The sequence below is a fragment of the Pan paniscus genome, chromosome 6, assembly GCF_029289425.2.
Source record: "Pan paniscus chromosome 6, NHGRI_mPanPan1-v2.0_pri, whole genome shotgun sequence".
In the NCBI taxonomy this organism is placed as follows: domain Eukaryota; kingdom Metazoa; phylum Chordata; class Mammalia; order Primates; family Hominidae; genus Pan; species Pan paniscus.
The window spans coordinates 91736336-91763963 of record NC_073255.2 but is presented as its reverse complement, the minus strand read 5'-3'; the positions used below and the strand labels follow the sequence as shown (position 1 = coordinate 91763963).

The 27628-nt window shown below is 45.6% G+C and overlaps 1 protein-coding gene across 1 annotated transcript in view; it reads right to left on the bottom strand.

Moving 5' to 3' along the window:
- TYW1B (tRNA-yW synthesizing protein 1 homolog B) overlaps positions 1-27628 on the bottom strand; it is a 270344-nt gene that overhangs the window by 228192 nt on the left and 14524 nt on the right. The window contains 4 exon segments of the mRNA XM_063605909.1: positions 5232-5354; positions 15466-15756; positions 18864-19058; positions 23772-23873. Coding sequence (XP_063461979.1) covers positions 5232-5354; positions 15466-15756; positions 18864-19058; positions 23772-23873 — 711 coding nt within the window.

Genomic DNA, 27628 nt, shown 5'->3' with positions numbered 1-27628 from the left:
CAGGATGAAAGCTGATCACCAGAAAGAAACCATGTGATTAGAGGATTAGAATTTAGGGCCAGCCTGACCTTTGAGGAAAAGAAGTATACTGGAGATTGAGCTTAATCAACTGCCCAATGATTTAACCAATCGTGCTTGCATGATGGGGTACCAATAAAAACCCTGGACACTGAAGCTCAGTGGGGCTTCCTGGTTGAGGAACACACTGATGTGCCTGGATTCCAAGAGGACAGGACACAGAAGTTCTGTGTCTCTCCCTCATGCCCACTCCCCAGAGTATCTCTTCCTTGCCCGAGAGTATCTCTTCCATTTGACCGTTTCTGATCTGTGGCCTTTATAATAAAACTGCAACCTAGATCGGCCTGGGCAACATGGTGAGACCTTGTCTCTAGAAAGAAATTTAAAATGACCTTTGCATGGTGGTGTATGTCCATAGTCCCAGCTACTCAGGAGGCCAAGATGGGAGGATCCCTTGAGCCCAGGAGTTCAAGGTTGCAGTGAGCCGTGATCACACCACTGCACTTCAGTCTGGATGAAGGAGTGAGACCCTGTCTCAAAAACATCAAAAAACAAAAAACAAACCTGCAATCTTAACTATAGTGCTTTCAGGGAGTTCTGTGAGTCATTCCGGCAGAAAAGTAGGTAGCCGTGAGACTTCCAGCAGGTATCTGAAGTCAGGGCAGTCTTCTACAGGACTCTGCCCTAAACCTGTCCAGTCAGACACTAACTCTGGGTAGGACATATCAGAATTGAATTGAACTACAGGATACCCATTTGGTGCCACAGATCGATGTCAGAACATGCAAAGTCTTTCAGTGAACCCAGCTAGAAAATACTATTTATATATATACACACACACACACGCACACACACATATATACATGCATATTTAAACTAAGTTTGCAAATATAAATGCACATTTTTTTAAATCTTAAGTCCGTCTCAGTCGGCCGGGTGCGGTGGCTCATGCCTGTAATCCCAGTACTTTGGGAGGCCGAGGCGGGCAGATCACGAGGTCAGGAGATCGAGACCACGGTGAAACCCGGTCTCTACCAAAAATACAAAAAATTAGCTGGGCGCAGTGGCAGGCGCCTGTAGTCCCAGCTACTCGAGAGGCTGAGGCAGGAGAACAGCGTGAACCCAGGAGGCAGAGCTTGCAGTGAGCCGAGATCGCGCCACTGCACTCCAGCCTGGGCGACAGAGCAAGACTCCGTCTCAAAAAAAAAAAAAAAAGTTGATATCAGCCTCCAAATAAAATCCAACACCACTTGGAAATCACATTAATGCATATCAATCCACCATAGTATTATTCAGAGCCACACAACAATATTCCATTGTGTGGATATACCATGCTTTTTTCAACCAGTATTCGACAGAGTTGTTTGCTATGTATGCTGCAATGCATAAGCCTGTGGAAATGCTGTTTTGCATTAATGAAGCCGTATCTTTAAGGCAAATTCATACAACTGGGCCTGCTGGATCATGGATAAATGCATATGTGATTTTGGTAAAAACTGTCAAAAGCCCTTCCATACAGGCTAGACCATCCTGGACTCCCACCTGCAAGGTATGAGTGCCTGTTTACTCACAGCCTCGCCTAACTGAGTATGTCATCCAGCTTTGGAGTTTAGTTATTATATTCTGAAAGGTGAGAAATGTTTATCAGTGTAGTTTTCATTTGTATTTCTCTTATTATGAGTAAAGTTAAGCATCTTTTCATGTTTAAATCTCTCTGTAGAGCCATTTCTGAGAAATTCTTATTCATGTGTTTTGCCAACTTTTTCTACTAGGTTTTTGGTCAGCTGGAATTACAGGCACGCACCACCACACCCAGCTAATTTTGCATTTTCAGAAAAGACAGGGTTTCACCATGTTGGTCAGGTTGGTCTCGAACTCCTGACCTCAAGTGATCCACCTGCCTTGGCCTCTCAAAGGGTTGGGATTACAGGCATGAGCCACGGCACCTGGCCGGGTCTGCCTTTTTTTTTTTTTTTTTTTTTTTTTTTGAGACAGAGTCTTGCTCTGTTGCCCAGGCTTGAATGCAGCGGCATGATCTTGGCTGACTGCAACCTCTGCCGCCAGGGTTCAAAAGATTCTCGTGCCTCAGCCTCCCAAGTAGCTGGGACTACAGGTTTGCGCCACTATGCCCGGCTAATTTTTTTTGTATTTTTTAGTAGAGATGGGGTTTCACCATGTTGGCCAGGCTGGTCTCGAGCTCCTGACCTCAAGCGATCCACCCACCTCGGCCTCCCAAAGTGCTGGGATTACAAGCATGAGCCACCACACCCAGTCAGGTCTGCCTTTTTTTTTTTTTGAGACGGAGTCTCGCTCTGTCACCCAGGCTGGAGTGCAGTGGCGCGATCTCGGCTCACTACAAGCTCTGCCTCCCAGGTTCACGCCATTCTCTTGCCTCAGCCTCCCAAGTAGCTGGGACTACAGACGCCCACCACCACACCTGGCTAATTTTTTGTATTTTTAGTAGAGACGGGGTTTCACCGTGTTAGCCAGGATGATCTTGATCACCTGACCTCGTGATCTGCCTGCCTCGACCTCCCAAAGTGCTGGGATTACAGGCATGAGCCACCGCACCTGCAGGTCTGCCTTTTTTTAAAAGAGTTCATTGTATAGTAAAAAGATTAACACCTTGTCTGAGATATAAGGGGCAAATAGTTCCTCCTGTTTTGCCTTTTGATTTTCCTTATGGCCATGTAAAACACTTTAAAGTCATTCATAAATTTAATTTTTTTTATTGCTTCTAGATTTTGAATCATACAGAAAAGCTTTCTCCAGGTTATACAATAATCCATCTGATTCTACTATGGCCACATAAAACACTTTAAAATCATTCATAAATTTAATATTTTTTATTGCTTCTAGATTTTGAATCATATAGAAAAGCTTTCTCCAGGTTATACAATAATCCATCTGATTCTACTATCTATATAATTTTTTCAACATTCAGCATTTAGCTCGCTCATCCATTTGGAAATTATTCTGACATATATACAAGCTAACAGATGTTTCACATCTTTTTTTTTTTTTTTTGAAACAAGGTCTCCCAATGTCATGCAGGCCGGGGTGCCGTGACATAATCACAGCTCACTGCAGCCTCAAACTCCCAGGTCCAAGCAATCCTTCCACCTCAGCCTCCCAAGCAGTTGTGACTACGGGCACATGCCACTACATCTAGCTAATTTTTTTTATTTCTTGTAGAGATGGGGTTTCACTATGTTGCTGAGCCTGGTCCCAAACTTCTGGCCTCAAGAAATCCTCCCATCACGTCAGCCTCCCAAAGTGCTGGGATTACAGGGTGAGCCACCGCACTCAGCCAACATAATTTATTTTTAGAGTCCCTTTTAAACTCCAGGTCTTCAGAGTCCACCTTTAATATATATGAAATTCCTACATATTCTTAGAATTTTATTCTGTTGCAAGGGTCTTTGTCTCATCATAAGCCAGTACTACAGTTTTAATTAGAGATACCTTGTGGTATGTTTCAATATGTGGGAGTCTTGACAGAGCAAGACTCGAAAAGTCTCAAAAAAAAAAAAAAAAGGCAGACCTGGCTGGGTGTGGTGGCTTATCCTTCTCATCACTACTTCCACCAGGGTTTTCATAACTATTATTCCATGTTTATTTTTTCCACATGACTAGATCAACCTAGATCTAGGAGGCTAGAGGACCTACTAGAATTTTTATTGGGATTCCATCAAACTTATATATTAAGAGAACTGACATGTTTACCATTGAGTCACTCTACCTAAAACAAGGAATGTCTTTCCATTTGTTCGAGTCCACTTTGATATCATTCAGGAATGTTTTAAAGTTTTCCAACGTAGGTTTAAGACATTTCTTTTTAAATTAATCTGTAGGTAGGCCAGGTGTGGTAACTCATGTGTGTAATCCCAGCACCACAGGAGGCCAAGGCAGGCAGATCACCTGAGGTCAGGAGTTCGAGACCAGCCTGGCCAACATGGTGAAATCCCGTCTCTACTAAAAATACAAAAATTAGCTCAGCGTGGTGGTGTGCACCTGTAGTCCCGGCTACTCGGGAGGCTGAGGCAGGAGAATCACTTGAACCCAGGAGGCAGAGGTTGCAGTGAGCCGAGATCCCACCACTGCACTCCAGCCTGGGTGACAGAATGAGACTCCATTTCAAAAAAATAAAAAATAAATTAATCGGTAGGTAATTATTGATCCTTTATGTAGCTAGTCCAAATGAGGTGTTCTCTTTTACTATAGCTTCTAACTGGTTATTGTTTGGAAATATATAAAGTCTATTGACTTTCTACATTGTGATATCCTGCTAACCTTACTGAGTTCATTTGAATTTGTATAGGTTTTAGCATTGATTTTCTTGGATTTTCTAGTAGCTTTTTTTTTTTAAGGCTTATGGACTACATATAATTTTAATTTAGGGGAGTCTCATTTTCCAAAACTCACAGTTAAATTGAGGCTGTTATTTTTATAGTATAGTATGTACAATACTACTTCAATTTTAGATCACTGGAATCTGCATGAAATCCTACTGCATCGTACATTCTCACATTCATCTAGTCACTGAAACAGTCACATCCCAGATTGGTATTTCCTGGATTCCTAGGGGCCCCACTCATGCTGATCTCCACACCCACAGACCAGGCTGCCATCCTTAAGCCCCAACACCACTTAGTCTATACAGCAGAGAAGCAAATTTACACTGGAGTTTCACTTGGAATCTCAACCATAATAAGTCCTATCATGCTGTTCATCTTCAAATAGCCCTGAATAAAATCTTTCTAACCATCTACAACAAGCTTGTCCAACCCACAGCCCACTGGCCCAACACAAATTTGTAAGCTTTCTTAAAACATTATGAGATTTATTTTGCAATTTTTTTTTTTTTAGCTCATCAGCTATCATTAGTGTATTTTATGTGCGGCCCAAGACATTTTTTCTACCAATGTGGCCCACGAAAGCCAAAAGATTGGACACCCCCGATCTACAATGTCCTCAGTCCTTGTTCTCAAATCTCCTGCTTATCCTCTGATGAGCTGACTTTCACAGGCCTGAGAGGGGAGATGCTCACCACGCTCATGAAAAATGGCAAAAAAAATTATAAAACTCTCAAGACAGAAGCTAGAGAAATGAAACTCCTCTTGTGAGCTCAGATGGACTACACAGTAATAAAGAAATACTAAATGTTAACCAACTGCGGGAGCCAAGTGCAACATTTCCCAAAGTAATGGTACCTTTTCTTTCTTCACATGATCCATAATTTTGCCCAAATCTTCAACATCAACAATGGAATTTAGGCTCTGATGGTCCTCACCACCAAACTCTTCTTCACTGGAGCTCTCGAAGGGTTCTTCCTCCTGGCAGAGAAATGCTTCAGAAATACATTGTTCAAAGGGGCAAAGGCAAAGTTCTCTTACCCTCCCTCCCACACTGAGAATTCACTATGTCTCTAAATTCTTTTTTTTTTTTCTTTGAGACAGGGTCTCGCTCTGTCGCCCAGGCTGGAGCGCAGTGGCGTCATCTCGGCTCACTGCAACCTCCACCTCTCAGGTTCAAGCGATTCTCCTGCCTCAGCCTCCCAAGTAGCTAGGATCACAGGCGCCTACCACCACGCCTGGCTAATTTTTGTAGTTTTAGTAGAGACAGGGTTTCACCATGTTGGCCAGTCTGGTCTCGAACCCCTGACCTCAGGTAATCCACCCACCTCAGCCTCCCAAAGTGATGAGATTACAGGCGTGAACAACAGCGCTCGGCTGTCTATAAATTCTTACTTTAAAAATAAAATCTAGGCTGGGCATGGTGGCTCACACCCATAATCCCAGCACTTTGTGAAGCCAAGATGGGAGGACTTTGAAACCTCAGGAGTTTGAAACCAGCCTGGGGAACATAGCAAGACCACATTGCTACAAAAAATGTATACAATTAGCCAGATGTGGTAGCACATGCCTATAATCCCAACTACTTAGGAGGCTGACGCAGGAGTGTCACTTGAAGCCAGGAGTTCAAGACCAGCCTGGGCAACATAGTGAAACCCTCATCTCTACAAAAACAACAACAACAATGAAGAAATAAATCTTAAGTCTTTAGCATCAGAGTAACAACTGTGAAAGGGCATGACGGAGTGGGAACAACTAACACTTCACCTGCCCTCTCACGTCACAGTGACATGAGCTGGGCTCAGGGGAACGAGACACATGCCAAGCAGAAGTAGAGGAAATGTGACATCACTGGGAAGACACATTTGCTGAGTATCTACTACGTACCCCAACACAATGTTCATATACCCATTCATTTCATCCTTAACTACTTATGATGTAGACAGGTTCAACATCATCTCATAGATGAGGAAATTAAAGGTAGAGAAGTTAAGAAATCACGGCTAATACGTGGCAGCCTTCATCCCTTTCTCCAATGAAGGATAAGGCAGAATCAAACGTTAGAGAGATTTTTTTGTTTGTTCTTTGTTGTTGTTGAGTCTCGTTCTGTCACCCAGGCTGGAGTGCAGTGGTGTGATCTTGGCTCACTGCAACCTCCACCTCCTTGGTTCAAGCAATTCTCATGCCTCAGCCTCCAGAGTAGCTGGGACTACAGGAATGCACCATCACACCCGGCTAATTTTTGTACTTTTAGTAGAGACAGGGTTTCACCATGTCAGCCAGGCTGGTCTCAGACTCCTGACCTCAGGTGATCCGCCTGCCTCAGCCTCCCAAATTGCTGGGGTTACAAATGTGAGCCACCGTGCCCAGCTGATAAAGAGATTTTTAAGAGGTGAAGTAGTTGTTTGTTTTCAACAGCAGGTACTTTCTCAGTAACTCAAGGGTCACTTTAAAAGAAACAGGCTGGACACAGTGGCTCACTCCTGTAATCCCAGCACTTTGGGAGGCCGAGGCAGATGGATCACCTGAGGTCAAGAGTTCGAGACCAGCCTGACCAACATGGTGAAACTCTGTCTCTACTAAAAATACAAAAATTAACTGGGCGTGGTGGCGTGCGCCTGTAGTCCCAGCTACTCCAAAGGCTGAGACAGGAGAATTGCTTGAACCCAGGAGGTGGAGGTTGCAGTGAGCTGAGATCGTGACCCTGCACTCCAGCCTTGGCAACAGAGCAAGACTCCATTTCAAAAAAAAAAAAAAGAAAAAAATTAAATTAAAACAAACAAAGTGTCAATAACCATATGCTGGCCAATATGCCCCACAGTATAGCAGAGAGATGTCATATAATCAGATGCTGCTGATCAAGTGTTCAATACAAAATAAAACAGCCCCTCTTAGGCGAGGTCACGCCTGTCCTGCGCCAGATGATAGGATTATCACGGACAGCTATGACAATACATAAATGAATGAGCATGGCTATGCTCCCAAAACTTTTATTTTAAAAAATTAAAAAACAAGCTGGGTGCAGTGGCTCACACTTATAATCCCAACACTTTGGGAGGCCAAGGCAGGAGGATCGCTTGAGCTCAGGAGTTTGAGACCAGCCTGGGCAACACAGTGGGACCTCATCTCTACAAAAAATTTAAAAAACTTAGCTGGGCATGATGGTGCATGCCTGTAGGCCCAGCTACTCAGGAGGCTGAGATAGGAGGATCACTTGAGCCCAGGAGTTAGAGGCTGCAGTGAGCTATGCACTACTGCACTCCAGCCTGGGGGACAGACTAGCCCGTCTCAAAAAAAACAGGCAATAAGCTGGATCTGGCCAGTGAGCCTGTTTGCTGATCCCTGTCCTAGACTCTCCTTGATAACTTCTCCTTAGACTCAAGTTTCTAATGGAAAGACTCATGTCGAGAATTTACTTTTTCCAAAAGGAACCTATTTCGTCTTCACATCAAATCAAATCAAAACTGCTAACTTGGTTCTGCGACCTTGGGAAACTTCAAAAGTTATCTTGAACACTGCATATACTCATGGTAGCCAGTAGTGCTTGAAAATTAATTCGACACATTCCCCTGGTCCTCACAAAGATTCCAATCCAGTAAGAGACACACAGATACTACATCAAAAGGGGCAATGCTTTAATGAAAGGGTTTATGAATATGAAAAGGAGCCATGCAGTGGGCTCCAAATCCACGGGTGGCTGCCTGAATGAGACGATACCTGAGTCAAATGTGAAGGGTAAGTAAACAGGCCTGGCCAGGGAAAGACATGTGGGAACGCTGTTGGAAGGGGATGGGCAAAGTCACTTAGGCAAGCACCAGGAGGCATGCAGCTACTATCAGTCACTCAGAAAGTTCCAGCAGATGGAGAATAAAGCACACGACATGGGGAGAAAATGTAGCAGAGAAAGATGTGGGCCGGACTGCAAAGGATCTTGCCTGTCCTGGAAAGAGAGAAGGAGAAGTGTCTAACATGGTCTGAACAGAGAAATAACACAGACCTGCATTTCAATAGCTCACTCAACTGGGAAGACAGAAGGTAATTTAAGGGAAACAAGACTATAGACAAGGATAAATCTGAACAATGTACGACAATCCCCTAGGGAAGAAAAGATGTTGGCCTGAACTAAAGAGTAACAGGTGAGCAGAAGGTTGGATATTCAAACTCATTTGACAAATTTGTTTTTTATTTTTTTTGGAGACAGCGTCTCGCTCTGTCACCCAGGCTGGAGTGCAGTGGCGCAATCTCGGCTCACTGCAACCTCCACCTCCCAGGTTCAAGCGATTCTCCTGCTTCAGCCTCCCGAGTAGCTGGGATTACAGGTGCCTGCCACCATGCCCAGCTAATTTTTGTATTTTTAATAGAGACAGGGTTTCACCATGTTGGTCAGGCTGGTCTCGAACTCCCGACCTCATGATCCGCCCGCCTTGGACTCCCAAAGTGCTGGGATTACAGGCATGAGCCACCGCGCCCAGCCTTGACAAATATTTTTAGAACCAAGGAGACCACATGGCTAGAGGCTGGAGAGGAAGAGAGAGAATAATAGGATGACGATGGAGAAATTCAAGAGTCAGATTAGGTGCTAAGGTCACACTAAGCAATGAAGTTTTTATGAAAGCAGCAATGAAAAATCACTTTTAAACAGGAGGGTAACATGGTCTGATTTGTACTTTTAAGATTACTTGGCCGGACACAATGGCTCACGTCTGTAATCCCAGCACTTTGGAAGGCCGAGGCGGGTGGATCACGAGGTCAGGAGATCGAGACCATCCTGGCTAATGTGGTGAAAGCCGGTATCTACTAAAAATATAAAAAATTAGCTGGGCATGGTGGTGGGCGTCTGTAGTCTCAGCTACTCGGGAGGCTGAGGCAGGAGAATGGTGTGAACCTGGAAGGCGGAGCTTGCAGTGAGCCGAGATCGCGCAACTGCACTCCAGCCTGGGAGACAGAGCGAGACTGTCTCAAAAAAAAAAAAAAAAAGATTGCTCTGAGGCCGGGTGTGGCAGGTCACCACTATAATCCCAGCACTTTGGAAAGCCAAGGCAGGTAGATTGCTTAAGCCCAGGAGTTTGAGATCAGCCTGGGCAACAGAGTGAAACCCAGTCTCTACAAAATATACAAAAATTAGCCAGGCACAGTGGTGCACACCTGTAGTCCCAGCTACTCAGAAGGCTGATGCAGGAGGATCGCTTGAGCCCAGGAGGCTGCTGCAGTGAGCCAACAGTGTGCCACTATATTCTAGCCTGGGAAAGACTCTGTTCCCCACCCCTCGCCCCCAAAAAAGACTACTCTGAATGATAGATGGAGAAGAGATAGAAGGACAAGATAGGTGGCTGCTGCAGTAGTCTGGTCAAGCAATATGGCTTGAACTTGCAGGTTAGCAGTAGAGATGGAGGGAATTGGACAGATGTGAAATATTTTAAGCCAGAGGTCTGCAAACTATGGCCAAATCCAAGCAGCCTCAGGCCAGATCTCAACATGACAATTCATTTACATGTCGCCTATGGCTGTTGTCTTGACACAATGGCAGACTTGACAGTTTCAACAAAAACCATGTGGCCCACAATGCTGAAAATATTGACTAACTGGCCCTTCATAGAAAGTTTGTTTACCTCTGTTTTAGACAAAGAAGGAACCAGACTTACTTAGGAATTCAATGCAGGAATGAGGAAAAGGAAAGAATCAAGTACAGGTCTTAGGTTTCTTTTTAAGCCACTGAGATGGTGGGAGTGTTTCTTGAGATGGGAAACACGACAGCGGAACAGAACAGAAGGGTGGAGATAAAGAGCTCCATTTTGGATTTGTGAAGCATCAGATATACAAGAATAAATTATAAAAAGGCAGCTGCATATATGAGAAGAGAATTCAGGGTTGACCCTGCATCTGGAAATACAAATGTGGGAATAACTGGCACATGGACAATGTTTAAAGTCGTGAAACTGGATGAGATCACCCAGGAAGAAAGTGTCAATGCATAATCCAGCACCAAACCTGAATCACTCCAACATGCAGAGGCTAAACAAAGAAAAGGAAAAGACCCCAAGTAAAAAAGGAGAAACTCCATGACAATGACGTCATGAAAGTCAGGAGGATAGATTCAAAGAAGGAATCAACTATGACAAATGCTGTTGAGAAGTCAAGTAAAATAAAAACAGAAATATCCATGAGACTTGTAGATCTAAAAGGAAGAAGGTGAGACACAAAACATTATTTTCTTTTTAATTTTTTTTTTTTTTGAGATGCGGTTTTTGCTCTTGTTACCCAGGCTATAGTGCAGTGCCACAATCTCGGCTCACTGCAATCTCCACCTTCCAGGTTCAAGCAATCATCCTGCCTCAGCCTCCCCAGTAGCTGGGATTACAGGCACCCGCCACCACACCCAGCTAATTTTTTTTGTATTTTCAGTAGAGACAGGGTTTCACCATGTTGGCCAGGCTGGTCTCGAACTCCTGACCTCAGGTGACCTGCCCGCCTCGGCCTCCCAAAGTGCTGGGATTACAGGCATGAGCCACCATGCCCAAACCCTTTTTTAAATTAGAGAGAGTGTCTCACTATGTTGCCCAGGCTAGTCTCTAACTCCTGGCCTCGAGCAATCCTCCCATCTTGGCCGCGGACAGCACTGGGATTGGGATCACAGGGGTGAGCCACTGCACCTAGCGAAAATATGATTTAAAGGGTTTATTTGAGCCAAAATGAGGGCAGCTGCCTCAGACACACTTTGCAGCTGAAGGGACTGCTCCATTAGCTTTTCTTACAAGCAGGTTTTTAAAAGCAAAGGGAACAAGGAGAGGTCGATACCAAGTTGTTGGACAGAAATTCTCATTGCTTTATAGCGATAATATTGATTAGTGATTAGCTATGCACTGTTGAATGACAGGATATGAGGTATGGTGTGCAATGCAAATAGCATTTTATGGCTACCTGGAGTCAGTCAGTCTGAGTCAAGCCCACAGAGCAGATGGCTTCAAGAGATAATTATTTAGCTAAACGGGAAGTGATATGACAGATGTTTCATTCCAATTTCATTTCAGTCCAAGCTATGACTGCAATGAAATTGGAATGAAACATCAATTTCAATTCAGATTATGGGTCCCATAACTTAAAGAGCTTGCAGCCAGTGTGGAGGCTCATGCCTCTAATCCCAACACTTTGGGAGGCCAAGGTGGGTGGGAGGATCGCTGGAGGCTAGGAGTTCAAGATCAGCCTGGGCAAAATAGTGAGACCCTGTCTCTACAAAAACAAAAATTAAAAGTAGACAGGATGGTGGCTCAGGCCTGTAAATCCCTGCTACTCAGGAGGCCAAGGCAGGAGGATCACTTGAGCTCAGGAGTTCAAAGCTGCAGTGAGCTATGATCACTCCATGACACTCTGGCCTGGGCAACAAAGTAAGACCCTGTATAAAATAACATAATAAAATACAAATAAGAAGCTTTCATCTCTTAAATAAAATCTATTTTCCTTTGTAAATCCCCCTCAGGCTTGATGACATGAAGTCCCGTGGGTGTAGAAAAGAGCAGTTCAGGGGGAGAGAAAGCCAAACTGGAGTAGCTGAGAGTTGACAGAGACTTCTGTTCCCAGCCATATAATAGACTGCACACTTTCAACAACTCTCCTGCAGAAAACAACACAAACTAAATAAGGGTTGTTTTTTTTTTTTTTTCCTGAGACAGAGTCTCGCTCTGTTGCCCAGGCTGGAGTGCAGTGATGCAATCTTGGCTCACTGCAACCTCTGCCTCCCCGGTTCAAGGATTCTCCTGTCTCAGCCTCTGGAGTAGCTGGGACTACAGGCGCGTGCCACCACACCTGGGTAATTTTTGTACTTTTAGTAGAGACAGGGTTTCACCATATTGGCCAGGTTAGTGTCGAACTCCTGACCTCAAGCGATCCGCCCACCTCGGCCTCCCAAAGTGCTGGGATTACAGGCGTGAGCCACTGCACCCAGTCTGATTTTTTTTTTTTTTTTTTTTGATACAGAATCTCACTGTCACCCAGGCTTGCAGTGCAGTGGTGAGATCATTGCTCACTGCAACCTTGACCACCTGGGCTCAAGCAATCCTCTCACTTCAGCCTCCCAAAGTGCCGGGATTACAGCTGTGAGCGACTGCACCCAACTTGTTTTTTGGTTTTTTTTTAAGTTTGTTTAAACACATATAATTCCAGGGCGTGTTTATAAATTTATGGAAACAATCTAGTAGAGAGAAGAAATGAATGATACAGGAGAAGAGAAGCAATCAATGAAGGAACCCAGTCCTTGATTCCACAGCATAGACAGATGTAGTCTGGGACAGGAACCAAATACTTGGTCTTCTGAGCCAGGAGAGGTAGTAAAGATCTGGAGATGGGCTGGGGAGACACTGAGAGAGCTCCCCTCTGATGGCTTCAGATGGGAGCTGGGGGAAGGGGTGGGGAGGAAATGAGTATGAAACAGTCAACTTGGAGAGTAAGAAGGGGAATCTGCAAGGGAAGTTGTGAGCCTGTAGAGCACTTCTGCCTGTGGTCATGAATCTGTAGTCAAACAATCAGCAGCAGACACAGGGAAGGCTGATGTGAAGGGGATGGTTTCAGCCTGGCTTGGGGTTTGGCCAATCGGGTTACAAGAGTGAGTGAGAGGTAAAGCAACTGAAAAGGTTAAGGCTGGGCACGGTGGCTCACGCCTGTAATCCCAGTACTTTGGGAGGCCGAGGTAGGTGGATCACCTGAGGTCAGGAGTTTGAGACCAGCCTGGCCAACGTGGCAAAACCCCATCTCTACTAAAAATACAAAAATTAGCCAGGCATGGTGGCACACACCTGTAATCCCAGTTATTCAGGAGGCTGAAGCAGGAGAATCCTTGAACCCAGAAAGCAGAGGTTGCAGTAAGCCAAGATTGCGCCACTTGACTCCAGCCTGGGCAACAAAGCAAGACTCCATCTCAAACAAAAGAAAAAAAAATTGAAGAGATTTATAACAGAGTGCGGATAAAACTCAAAATGGAGTTTAAGGAGGGAAATAAAGTAAGTAGTTTCTACTACTCAATAAAAAAGGTATAGGTTCAGATGGGATCAAAAGCTTTTTTTTTTTTTTTTGAGATGGAGTCTTGCTCTGTCGCCCAGGCTAGAGTGCAGTGGCGCAATCTGGGCTTACTGCAGACTCCACCTCTTGGGTTCAAGAGATTCTCCTGCCTCAGCCTCCCGAGTAGCTAGGATTACAGGTGCCTGCCACCACGCCCAGCTAATTTTTGTATTTTCAGTAGAGACGGGGTTTACCATTGTTGGCCAGGCTGGTCTAGAATTCCTGACCTGGTGATCTACCCGCCTCAGCCTCCCAAAGTGCTGGGATTACAGGCGTGAGCCACCACGCCCGGCCAGATCAAAAGAATTTTAAAGGCCAGGCACAGTTGCTCATGCCTATGATCCCAGCATTTTGGGAGGCTGGGCCAGGTGGATCGCTTGAGCCCAAGTGTTCAAAACCAGCCTGGGCAACATGGTGAAACTCCATCGCTGCAAAAAATAGACAAATTAGCTAGGCATGGTGGCACATCCCTATAATCCCAGCTACTTGGGAGGCTGAAGTGGGAGGATCACCACTGCCTGGGGAGGTTGAGGCTGCAGTGAGCCATGATCATACCGTTGTACTCCGACTGGGGGGTGACAGAATGAGACCCTTTCTCAAAAAAAAAAAAGGAATGTTGTTAAAGTAGAGGCCACAGAATGAGGTCATAGTAAGCATGAGAGGAACTTGAATTTCAGATGTGCCTATGTAAGGGAGAGACCAAGGTCAGTGGAGAAATGGTTGCTGGAGGTGTGAAGGCCAAGAAACTGCAGGCCAGGGTGCTAGACAGATCATCCGCAAGGATGCCACAGCCTCAAAGAATAATGATAGGAACAGGGATGGAGAGAGAAACAATGAGTCAGAATGTAAAGTTGCTGCTGAATTATGCAACTGACCAGGTGGCCAAAAGATAACAGCTGTGAAGATGACAGGAGTGTTACAGCCTGAAGACAGGAGCTTCAAAGGAATTGGGGTATTTAAAGAAGGAAGCAAGAGAAATGCTCAGAATGTGAGGGAAAAAGCGGAATCTAGGATGACTTGCAGCCTTCAGTTTGAGTGACTAATGGAGTCACTGAAGTCAGGAGGTATGTGTGATCTCAGGATAATGAGACGTGAGCTCAGGCTGGGACAAATTTAACTTCTCTGTGGCTCCGTTTCGCAACTTGCAAAATGTGGTAAAAATCTACTTGACTCTAACAATGCAAGGATTAAAGAAGAGATTTTGGTTGTGTGTGGTTTTTTTTTTTTTTTTTGAGACTGAGTCTCACTCTGTCACCCAGGCTGGAGTGCAGTCGCGTGATCTCAGATCACTGTAACCTCCACCTCCCAGGTTCAAGCGATTCTCATGCCTCAGCCTCCCGAGTAGCTGGGATTACAGGTGCCCGCCACCACACCTGGCTAATTTTTGTATTTTTAGTAGAGGTGGGGTTTCGCCATGTTGGCCAGAATGGTCTCGAACTCTTGACTTCAAGTGATCCACCCACCTTGGCCTCCCAAAAGTGCTGGGATTACAAGTGTGAGCCACCATGCCCGGCCTAAAGAAGAGATTCTGGAAAGCATCTAGCACGATATGGCTTAATTTCTAAGGCCTCTCTCTCTCTCTGAAACACCACCACATGAGTTTCACATCTTCCTTCTTTTTTTGTTATTTTTTCTGTCTTTGTTTTTGGGGCAGGGTCTCACTCTGTTGCCCAGGCTGGAGGGCAGTGGCATGATCACAGCTCACTGCAGTCTCAAACTCCTGGGCTCAAGCAATCCTCCCAACTCCACCTCCTACGTAGCTGAGACAACAGGCATGCACCACCATGCCTTGCTAAATTTAAAATTATTGTGGTAAAGATAGGGTATTGCTATGTTGCCCAGGCTGGTCTTGAACTCCTGGACTCAAGCAATACCCCCACCTTGGCCTCCCAAAGTGTGGGGATTACAAGTGCGAGCCACTGCACTCAGCCAGATCTTCCTTCTAACCAGAAGCCAACGAGATGGTTTATTGAGGAAAAGCTCAAGCTCGAGATCTCCAAGCAGAGGGGGAAAGCCTCAAGAGATGAACACACAGGCGGTATACCTTGGTGTCCCTGTGATGCAATTCGTCCTGCTCTTGAGATCCTTCCTCCCTCTCCTCTGAGCCATGTTGGTGAGATTCACATTTGCCTTTCTTGCAGTGGCCGCCACAGGACTTCTTTCTCTCCCCTTTCTGAAGTGCCTGCAGCTGGGAGATGAACTTGGTCTTCCATGCTCTGAAGTTGGCCTCAATGCTGCCGTGCTTGCTTTTAACCACGTCACAGTCGGCCTCCCCTCGACTCATCACACGATGCGCGCCAAGCATCCAGAGCCACTTGTCAACATTTTTGCCAACCTGCGAGGAAAAGATAGATAGGCTAAAAGCACGGTTCTCTAAATCAGGGTTTTCCAGACTGCTCTGCAAAAGCCCAAAGTCTTTCTGGGGCCCCTGGTCATGGGCTGCCACTAAGAAAGAGGAAATTGCTTGGCAAAATGACCTTCAAGCCTTCAAGCTCCAGCCTTGACCCAGAAGAGCTGCATTTAATGTATTCTACTTTTCTGCCTTAGATTTATTTTTTTAAACAAAAGGACAAACAAACCCCCTTTATCAAATGAAGGGTTAATGACTAAAAAAAAATTTGAAACTTACCATTCTATATCATGATAAGAACAAAACAGGAGTTAACAAAATAAATGAGTTCCAAAAATGTAACAAAGCCTATGGGGCCTAAGCCTATTCCGTTATAAAATGAAAATGTAATCAATTTGGCAAGATTCGTAATTTCCTAAACTCAGTAATTTATTTCACTGTGATATGAAGCAATTAAGCTGAGGAACAGGGGTTATCAGAGGCATAGTTAAGAGTTCAAAAACTTAATAAGCTTCCTGAGTGGCAAGGCATTAAACAAAATATTTACATATCTACGCCAGGCGAAGTGTCTCACGTCTGTAATCCCAGCACTTTGGGAGGCTGAGGCAGGCAGATTGTTTGAGGCCAGGAGTTCAAGAGAATTCCTTGAACCCTGGAGGCAGAAGTTGCAATGAGCCGAGATTGTGCCATTGCACTCCAGCCTAGGCAAGAGAGTGACTCTGTCTCAAAAAAAAAAAAAAAAAAATTTACATATCTGAATTTTCCCAATCATAGTCTAATTTATTTGAAAATATGGGGAGAGGCCAGATGCAGTGGCTCACGCCTATAATTCCAGCACCTTGGGAGACCGGAGTGAGAAGAATGCTCAAGCCCAAGTTCAACACCAGCCTGGGCACCAAAGTAAAACCCCATCTCTACAAAAAATACAAAAACTAGCTGGATGTGTGGTGGGCGCCTGTGGTCCCAGCTACTCAGTAGGCTAAGGTGGGAGGATCACCTGAGCCCAGGGAGGTCGAGGCTGCAGCAAGCCACTGAACTCCAACCTAGGCAACATGGTGAGACCCTGTCTCAAAAAACACATAATCAAAAATGTTTTTAATGAAAATATGGAGCAAAATCTACATAACAATAGAATGAAAACAGCTTTTATTTTACTTTTTTTTTTTTTTTTTGAGACGGAGTTTCACTCTTGTTACCCAGGCTGGAGTGCAATGGCACGACCTCGGCTCACTGCAACCTCTACCTCCCGGGTTCAAGTGATTCTCCTGCCTCAGCCTCCCAAGTAGTTGGGATTACAGGCATGCGCCACCATGCCCGGCTAATTTTGTATTTTTAGTACAGACAGGGTTTCTCCATGTTGGTCAGGCTGGGGTCAAACTCCCGACCTCAGGTGATCCGCCCGCCTCTGCCTCCCAAAGTGCTGGCATTACAGGCGTGTGCCACTGCGCCCGGCCGTAAACAGCTTTTAAAGAAAACTCCCCACCTCCACCGTCACTCACACTCCACCAGAGACAGACAGCTAGGCAGGGCCCATCCCTAGGAAGAGGTACACAATGCAAATGACCAAGAAACTGAGAGGCTCCATCGTTTCATTTTTTCAAGTGTAGAGAACAGGATGAAAAAGGAGCCAAGTTAATTTTTTCCTCCATTTCCCTTGAAAAATTCATGTGTTTTTTTTTTTTTTTTGAGATGGAGTCTCACTCTGTCGCCCAGGCTAGAGTGCAGTGGTGAGATCTCGGCTCACTGCAATCTCCGCCTCCCAAGTTTACGCCATTCTCCTGCCTCAGCCTCCCGAGTAGCTGGGACTACAGGCGCCCGTCACCACAGCTGGCTAATTTTTTTGTATTTTTAGTAGAGACAGGGTTTCACCATGTTAGCCACGATGGTCTCGATCTCCTGACCTCGTGATCTGCCTGCCTCGGCCTCCCAAAGTGCTGGGATTACAGGCGTGAGCCACCAGGCCCAGCCGAAAAATTCATTTTTTAAAACTGAGCTCAGGCTGGACACATTCATGCCTGTAATCCCAGAAATTTGGGAGGCTGAGGTGGGTAGGACTGCTTGAGGCCAGGAGTTTGAACCAAGCCTGGGCAACACAGTGAGACCCTCATCTCTAAAAAAATTGAAAGATTAGCCAGGGGTAGTGGTGCACGCCTATAGTTCCAGCTACTAGGGAGGCTGACTTGGGAGGATCCCTTCAGCCTAGGACTTCAAGGTTCAGAGAATGCTGATCAGGTCACTGCATTCCAGCCTGGATGACAAAGCAAGACCCTGTCCTGAAAAAAATAAACATAATTTTAAAAAAAATTTTTTTTAAGAGTTCACCTGCATAAAGAGCTTGAGCAGGCTGGGCATGGTGGCTCACACCTGTAATCCCAGCACTCTGGGAGGCCGAGGTGGGTGGATCACCTGAGGTCAGGAGTTCAAACAGCTTGGCCAACATGGTGAAACCCTGTCTCTACTAAAAATACAAAAAAATTAGCCAGGCATGGTGGTGGGTGCCTGTAATCCCAGCTACTCGGGAGGCTGATAAATGAGAATCACTTGAACGCGGGAGGCGGAGGTTGCAGTCAGCTGAGATCACGCCACTGCACTCCAGCTGGGGGATAGAGCAAGACTCTGTTTCCAAAAAAAAAAAAAAAAAACACAGAAGAGGCCGGGCACAGTGGCTCACTTTGGGCAGATCACATGAGGCCAGGAGTTCACAACTAGCCTGGCCGGCATGGTGAAACCCCGTCTCTAGTAAAAATACAAAAATTGGCCAAGCGTGGTGGCACATGCCTGTAATCCCAGCTACTCGGGAGGTTGAGGCAGGAGAATCACTTGAACCCGGGAGCTAGAAGTTGCAGTGAGCTGAGATGGTGCCACTGCACTCCAGCCTGGGCGACAGAGCAAAACTCTATCTCAATCAATCAATCAATAAAATAATAGAAGAAATGTATTTATTACTAGCTACCAAAGTTTGTGGATTATTTCACATACATGTGTGTTTATGTGTGTGTACGTGTGTGCACGTGTGTTTGTGTGTACGTGTGTGTGCATGTGTGTGTGTGTTTATGGGGAGAATTTATTCCTATAATTCAATATAGACCTACCTTGTGGAAGTGGCTAGCATAGGCAGAATTTCCCAGGCCAAATACCGCATCTCTCATACCCTTCAGGTAAGTTTTGCCAAATCGAAAATCAATGGATGCTTCCTCTAACCACTTGCAGAACCACTCTGCACTTTCGGTTGGTAGGCCGTCAGTGTATGTCACAACCAGGAAGACACAGACATTTTTACTAGTCACCTAACCAAGAAAGTAATTGTTTCAGTGGAACATACAAGGCATAAATTATCTCAATGAAGAAAATCCTTTGAAAAAAAGCATACTCATCTCAAAGAACAAAGGGCACCTTCATAAACATGGCTCATTTTCGAAAGTGAAGGGCATGACTAAGAAACACAGCAAGAACAGCTTGCACAGGGGAGAAAACCCAGTCCCTTGCTCCTGCCAATATACCTCCTGGTATATTTCATCATATACGCCATTCCATTATCCAGACTATACATTCTCATCATTGCTGATTTGCCACAGTGGAAACAAAATCCAAATCAATCAAGAAAAAATACAGGCCGGGTGCGGTGGCTCAAGCCTGCAATCCCAGCACTTTGGGAGGCCGAGGCGGGCGGATCACAAGGTCAGGAGATCGAGACCATCCTGGCTAACACGGTGAAACCCGGTCTTTACTAAAAATACAAAAAATTAGACAGGCGTGGTGGTGGGCGCCTGTAGTCCCAGCTACTCAGGAGGCTGAGGCAAGAGAATGGCGTGAACCCAGGAGGCAGAGCTTGTAGTGAGCCGAGATCGCGCCACTGCACTCCAGACTGGGCGACAGAGCAAGACTCCATCTCAAAAAAAAAAAAAAAAGAAAAAAGAAAAAAGAGAAGAAAAAATGCAGAGAGATGGCCAGGCACGGTGGCTACTAATGGAAGAACACACCTGGGGAAAATAAGGCACCTGAGTTTCAAACCTGAACAGAAAACAACAGTTCATGTTCCTGCTTCCTTAGAGTGGAAGCTGCTCTGTGGTGTCAGAAAGACGAGGAATGTGGTGACCTTGCTTATCCAATAAGAGTTGTATTTGGTGTTTGAGATTGTTTTAAATCTCTGAAATCTCCAAAGAATAGGGGAACCATGTTCTCGGTTCATTACCATCTCCTCAGGCAGGAAGCTGTGAATATCCATATCAAGGCAGTGGATGTTGGCTGGGCCCAGTGGCTCATACCTGTAATCCCAGGACTTTGGGAGGCTGAGGCGGGTGGATCGCTTGAGGTCAGGAGTTCAAGACCAGCCTAAGCAACAGAGTGAAACCCCGTCTCTACTAAAAATACAAAAACTAGGCAGGCGTGGTAGTGGGTGCCTGTAGTTCCAGCTACTCGGGAGGCTGAGGCAGGAAAACTGCTTTAGCCCATGAGGCAGAGGCTGCAGTGGGCCACCATCACACCACTGCACACTGCACTCCAGCCTGGGCAACGAAGCGAAGACTCCATCTCAAAAAAAAAAAAAAGGAAAAGAAAAGAAAAAATACAGAGAGATCTCTAAAAAAGTATCTAATAAATTAAAGCAATAAAAATTTTTAAACATTAAGTAATTTAACACTTGGCACCATTATCTAAACAGAACTGTTGCAAATTCCAGGGAAACAAAATACAGGCTGGGTATCCGTTATCCAGAATGTTTGGGATGGGAAGTGTTTTGGATTTTAGAGGTTTTTTTTTTTTTTTTAAATCTGCATATACATAATGATGTACCTTGGGGATGTATCAAGTCTAAACACAGAATTCCTTTGTTTCATATACACCTTACACACATAGCCTGTAGATAACTTTATACAATATTTTTGACAATTTCATATATGAAACAAAGTTTCGACTGCGTTTTGACCTTGACCCATCACAGGAGGTCAGGTGCGAAATTTTCCACTTGTGGCCTCCTGTCAGTGCTCCAGAAGTCTAGATTTTAAAGCATTTCCAATTTGCGGTTTAGGGATTCTCAACCTGTGTATCCTTAGTCTTGATAGCCTGGTGTTTGAATTCATCTTAAGAGTTCCAAGTCATGAGGTAAGTTACAAGTAATCTCTTAGTTACAAGTATCAAAGTTTGCTAATAATTTTTCACAAATAATTTAGAGCACATTCAAGCTCACTCATGTGCACACCAATACGTTTTCTTGGGGGACAAAGAAATGGACAGAGTTAAAGCTAGATATTTAACCACTAAGACGGGGCCGGTAAACTACAATCCACGAGCCACATCTTGCTTGCTGCCTTTTTGGGTTTTTTTTTTTTTTTTTGAGACAGAGTCTCACTCTGTCACCCATGCTGGAGTGCAGTGGCATGATCTCAGCTCACTGCAACCTCCACCTCCCGAGTTTAAGCAATTCTCATGCCTCAGCCTCCCAAGTAGCTGGGACTACAGGCGTGCACCACCATGGCTAATTTTTCTATTTTTAATAGAGACAGGGTTTCACCACATTGCCCAGGCTGCTCTCATATGCCTGAGCTCAAGCGATCCACCAGCCTTGACCTCTCAACTTGCTGGGATTATATAGGCAAGAGCCACCCCGCCTGGCCTCTGTTTTTTTAAAGAAAGTTTTAGTGGAACACAGCCATATTCATTCATTTACATATTATCTATGGCTGTTTTGTGCCTCAGTGGCAAAACTGAGTAGCTGCCCAGCCCACAAAGGTGAAGATACTACCTGGCCCTTTACGTGAAAGTCTGTCAACCCCAGCTCTACATACTTCTTCTTTTTTTTTTTTTTTTTTTTTTGAGACAGAGATTTGCTTTTGTCGCCCAGGCTAGAGGGCAATGGTGCAATCTCGGCTCACTGCGACCTCCACCTCCCAGGTTCAAGCAATTCTCCTGCCTCAGCCTCCCGAGTAGTTGGGATTACAGGCACCCACCACCAAGCCCAGCTAATTTTTGTATTTTTAGTAAAGACGTGGTTTCACCATGTTGGCCAGGCTGGTCTCGAACTCCTGACCACAGGTGATCCACCTACCTTGGACTCCCAAAGTGCTGGGATTACAGGCGTGAGCCACCACGCCCAGCCTCTAACTGCTTCTCTAACTCTACCTGCATCAGCATCACCAGGAGCATTGTTTAAGCTCTACAGTGCAGCTAGGCTAAGACCTGAGATTCTGCATTTCTAGCAAGTTCACAGGAGATGCTGATGCTGCTGGCTCAGGGCCCACACTTTGAGAACCACTGCTGTAGGGTGAAATCCCCTAACTGGGCATGACTGGAGAAAAAAGGGGAGGAATATTTTTCAGATGAAGAAATTAAATCTTCATAGATATTAAGTAATGCGCCCAGGCACAGTGGCTCATGCCTGTAATCCCAGCACTATGGGAGGCCGAGGCAAATAAATCACCTGATGTCAGGAGTTCGACACAAGCCTGGCCAACATAATGAAACCCCATGTCTATTAAAAATACAAAAATTAGCCAGGTGTGGTGGTGGGCACCTGTAATCCCAGCTACTCAGGAGGCTGAGGCAGGAGAATCACTTAAACCCTGGAGCTGGAGGTTGCAGTGAGCCAAGATCACACCATTGCACTCCAGCCTGGGCAACAAGAGCAAAACTCCATTAAAAAAAAAAAAAAAAGATATTAACCAATGCATTGAGGTCACACAGCTAATAAGAGATTTCTCTGATTCCGAAACCCATACTCTCTGCTCTTGACCTTTTGGTTGGATCGCCCATGGTCTACCAGCATAGCACACTGCCATCAATAACAACCCTTCCTTGATTAAGAGATTCGAAATACGGGGGAAGGCTGGGCATATCTGTAATCCTAGTACTTTGGGAGACTGAGGCCAGGAGTTCCAGACCCGCCTGGGCAACACAGTGAGACCATCTCTCTATAAAAAATCTTTTGGCCGGGCGCGGTGGCTCATGCCTATAATCCTAGCACTTTGGGAGGCCGAGGCGGGCGGATCACGAGGTCAGGAGATCGAGACCATCCTGGCTAACACGGTGAAACCCCATCTCTACTAAAACTACAAAAAATTAGCCGGGCGTGGTGGCGTGTGCCTGTAGTCCCAGCTACTCGGGAGACTGAGGCAGGAGAATGATGTGAACCCGGGAGGCGGAGCTTGCAGTGAGCCGAGATCGCGCCACTGCACTCCAGCCTGGGTGACAGAGCGAGACTCTGTCTCAAAAAAAAAAAAAAAAAATCTTTTAAAATTAGCAGGGCATGGCAGCACATGCCTATAGTCTCAGCTACTTTAGGAGGCTGAGGAAAGAGGATCACTTGAGCCCGGGAGGTTGAAATTGCACCACTGCACTCCAGAGCCTGGGTGAGAGAATGAGAGCCTGTCTCAATAAAATAAATTTAAAAAAAATAAAAATAGTAGGGATCAGGCACAGTCGCTCACGCCTATAATCCCAGCACTTTGGGAGGCCAAGGCAGGTGGATCACTTGAGGCCAGGAATTTGAGACCAGCCTGGCCAACGTGGTGAAACCTCAACTCTAGCAAAAAAAAAAAAAAAAAATTAGCTGGGCATGGTGGCGCATGCCTGTAAATCCCAGCTACTTGGGAGGCTGAGGCAGGAGAATCACTTGAACCTGGAGACGGACACTGCACTGAACTGAGATTGCACGACTACACTCCAGCCTGGGTGACACAGTGAGACTCCATCTCAAAAAAAAAAAAAAAAAGAAAAAGAAAATTGTGGGAAGGAGTGAACTTCCAACCACCCAAGCTTTCTCACCTCTAGCCCTGCCCCAGGAGAATTTAACACACCTGAAGAACAAGCCCCACACCACGTGAGAATCAGTGAACCTCACCCCACATTCAGTTCTCTGATTCACACTGGAATTCAACTAACTGAAATCCCTTAGCACGAAAATTAAATTTATTCTGAAGATTCTAGTTATCTAATTAAATTTACTGTGAAGATTGCAGATCAGTTAAATTTGAGAGTTTTGATTGAAGAAAAAGACAATTACCAACCTCTTCTATCAGATGATCATCTGGATCATATTCTTTTAGATTAATAATGGCCACAGGCAGATCCAGGGACATAACTGCTTCAGCAAGAACTGTTGCAAATCCCTAATAGGACAAAAAAAAAACATCAAATAAAGTCTTCAATGAGCCAAATATAGCCCTCATTTACCCCTGTTGGCACAAGAATGTGGCATTCCTCATGAAAAATGTTTTCAGTGACTGATATGAACCCAAATTCTATCCGCACTCTTACCATTTTCTTGGGCACTATTACCGAGATCATTCAATTGTGTTGTTCTCACCCGATCAGGGTTTACGTAGGACTGAATCTAATTTGGCTTTGGATGATCAATCTGCCTTGCCCTACTAGAATAAACATATCAGCCAGGCAAGATGGCTCATGCCTGTAATCCCAGCACTTTGGGAGGCTGAAGTGGGAGGATCACTTGAGGCCAAGCCTGGGCAACAAAGTGAGACCTCATCTTTATAAAAAAATTTAAAAATTAGCCAGGTGTGATGGTACACACCTGTAGTCCCAGCTACTCAAGAGGCTGAGACGGAAGGATCCCCTGAGCCCAGGGGTTAGAGGATACAGTGAGCTATGATCACACCAATGCACTCTAGCCTGGGCCACAGACTGAGATCCTGTCTCATAAAGAAAATAACATATTAAAAAACAATAAACACAAAGAAGTGCAAAAAGAAATAGTGAAGAATGGGCTGGGCACAGTGGCTCACACCTGTAATCCCAGTACCTTGGGAGGCCGATGCGGTTGGATCACTTGAGGTCAGGAATTCGAGACCAGCCTGACCAACATGGTAAAACCCCATCTCTACTAAAAATACAAAATTAGCCAAGCGTGGTGGCACACACCTATAATCCCAGCTACTCGGGAGGCTGAGGCAGGAGAATCACTTGAATCCAGGAGGCAGAGGTTGCAGTGAGCCAAGATTGCACCATTGCACTCCAGCCTGGGCAACAAAACTCCATCTCCAAAATAAATAAATAAAGAAAAGAAAAGAAAGAGTGAAGAGTGAAAAGAATGGGAAACATGAAAAGAAGCCGGTTGACAGACAGGAAAAAGCCCTAGGGAAGAGTTCACAGGGCTGTCAGAACCCCAGAGAAGCTCTGGGTTGGGAGCAGCCACTACAACAAAAGATGGAATGAATATCTTTTGTACGCTAATGAGATGACTTACTGGGGCGAGGCCTCAGGTAGCTTCAGGACAGAGGCTCATTGCCAGAGAAACTGATGAGAGGTTAAACTCAGCACCTCCTACCCCAGCCCCAACAGGGAACACTAAGGAAAGAAGAGGGGCTGGAGATTGAGCTTAATCACCAAGGCCAATAATTTAATCAATCGTGCCTATGTAATGGAGCCTCCAAGAAAAACCCCTGAACAATGGAGACTGTTGACTTGGTGAACATACCAACGTGCTGGGGAGAAGACACGGCCAGAAACGGCCTGGAAGCCCTGCTCAACCCCCACCCCTCCATAGCTGGCCCTGTGCAGCTCTTCCATTCGGCCGTTCCTGAGTTGCATCCTTTATAATAAACCAGTAAACATAAGTCAAGCAACTTCCTGAGGTCTGTGAGTCATCCTATAGAACCTGAGGAGGCAGTGGTGTGGAACCCTAAATTTAAAGCTGGGACTTGTGACTGGTGTCTGAAGTGGGGGCAGTCTTGTGGGCTAATGATAACTCCCAATAGTAAGCATGAGAACTGGTATAGAAAAAGGACAGGTTGGCCGGGCGTGGTGGCTCACACCTGTAATCCCAACACTTTGGGAAGCCGAGGCGGACAGATCACCTGAGGTCAGGAGTTCGAGACCGGCCTGACCAACATGGTGAAACCCCATCTCTACTAAAAATACAAAAATTAGCCGGGAGTGGTGGTGGGCACCTGTAATCTCAGCTACCTACCTGGGAGGCTGAGGGAGGAGAACTGCTCGAACCCAGGAGGCGGAGGTTGCAGTGAGCCGAGATCGTGCCACTGCACTCCAGCCTAGACAACAGAGCGAGACTCCATTTCAAAAAAAAAGAAAAAAGGTATTTGGGGGTCAGAAAACAGTACTGCAGCAGGCCTCAAGGACTGATATGGTTTGGATATTCGTCCCCTCCAAATATCATTAACACGTAATCTCCAATGTTGGAAGTGAGCTCGAATAGGAGGTGTTTGGGTCATGGGGGTGGGTCCCTCATGAGTGGCTTTGTTACCAGTGGAGGGTCTTGACTAGGAGTTGTCCAGGTTCTTCACATGTTGAACAAAGAATTGAAAAAAATGCACAAGTGAAGCAACAAAAACACAGATTTATTGATGGGAAGGTACACTCTACAGAGAGGAGGCAGGCTTGAGCAAGTGGCTCAAGAGCTCCAGTTGTAATGTTCCTTGGGTTTTTATTAAGCTAGAAGTATTTGGTAACACCCCCAGGTACCCTTTGGAGGCTTCCAATTGGTTACACCCTATGCAAATGAAGAATTGGCTCATGGCCAATCACAGGCTGCAGTGGAGTTACACCCTCTGCAAATAAAGAATTAGCCCACAGCCAATCAGAGGCTAAAGCTTTCCTTTCAGTTTAATTCAAGGAAGTCAGCCACAGGTTGGCCTTAGGCTCTGTCTCCAGACTCTACTTTCCTACCTCAGCTTGCCGCCCTCCCCTTGGTGTTGAGTTCTTGCCCTATTAGTTCATAGCTGGCTGTTAAAAAAAAAAAAAAAGCCTCACATCTCTCCCTACTCCTTTGCTCCCTCTCTCACCATGTGGTACCTATTCCTCCATGGGTGGAAGCTTCCTGAAGCTTCGCCAGAAGCCAAGTGGATGTTGGCACCATGCTTGTACAGTCTGCAGAACCATGAACCAAATAAACCTCTTTTCTTTATAAATCACAGTATTAGTCCATTCTTGCATTGCTATAAAAAAATACCCGGCCGGGCATGGTGGCTCATGCCTGTAATCCCAGCACTTTGGGAGGCTGAGGTGGGTGGATCACTTGAGGTCAGGAGTTCGAGACCAGCCTGGGCAACATGGTGAAACCCCATCTCTACCAAAAATACAAAAAATTAGCTGGGCGTGGTGGCATATACCTGTGGTCCAGCTACTTGGGAGGCTGAGGTGGAAGGATCGCTTGAGCCTGGGAGGCAGAGGCTGCAGTGAGCCGAGACCACACCACTGCACTCCAGCCTGGGCAACTGAGCGAGACTCCATCTCAAAAAAAAAAAGGAAAAAAGAAATACTGAGACTGGGCAATTTATTAAAAAAAGACGTTTAATTGGCTCACAGTTCTGCAGACTATACAGGAAGTGTAACGACATCTGCTTCTGAGGAGGCCTCAGGGAGCTTCCAATCTTGGTGGAAGGCAAAGGAGGAGCAGGCACATGACATGGCAGGAACAAGAGAGAGAAGGAGGAGGTGCCACACACTTTTCAACAGCCAGATCTCATGAGAACTCACTCACTGTCACGAGGACGGTACAAGGGAGATGGTGCTAAACCACTCATGCGAAATCTGCCCTCAAGATCTAAGCACCTCCCGCCAAGCCCCACCTCCAACACTGGGGACTACGATTCGACATCAGATTTGGTGGGGACACAGATCCAAACCATATCAATTACCCAGTTGCAGGTATTCCTTTATGGCAATGCAAAAGAGACTAACACAAGGATAAAGTGAGATTTGAGCCAAAGCTGAAGGAACTGGGAGAACCATGAGGTTATCCCAGGTGGCAGGAACAGTGAACTGCAAAGGCCCAGTGGAGGTTATTAAGACTGAAAAAAAGGGAACCAAGGAGATGGGGTAAGAGAGTTAACAAAGAGCCACACATGTAGGATCTCTGGGCCACTGTGAGGACTCAAGCATTGACTCT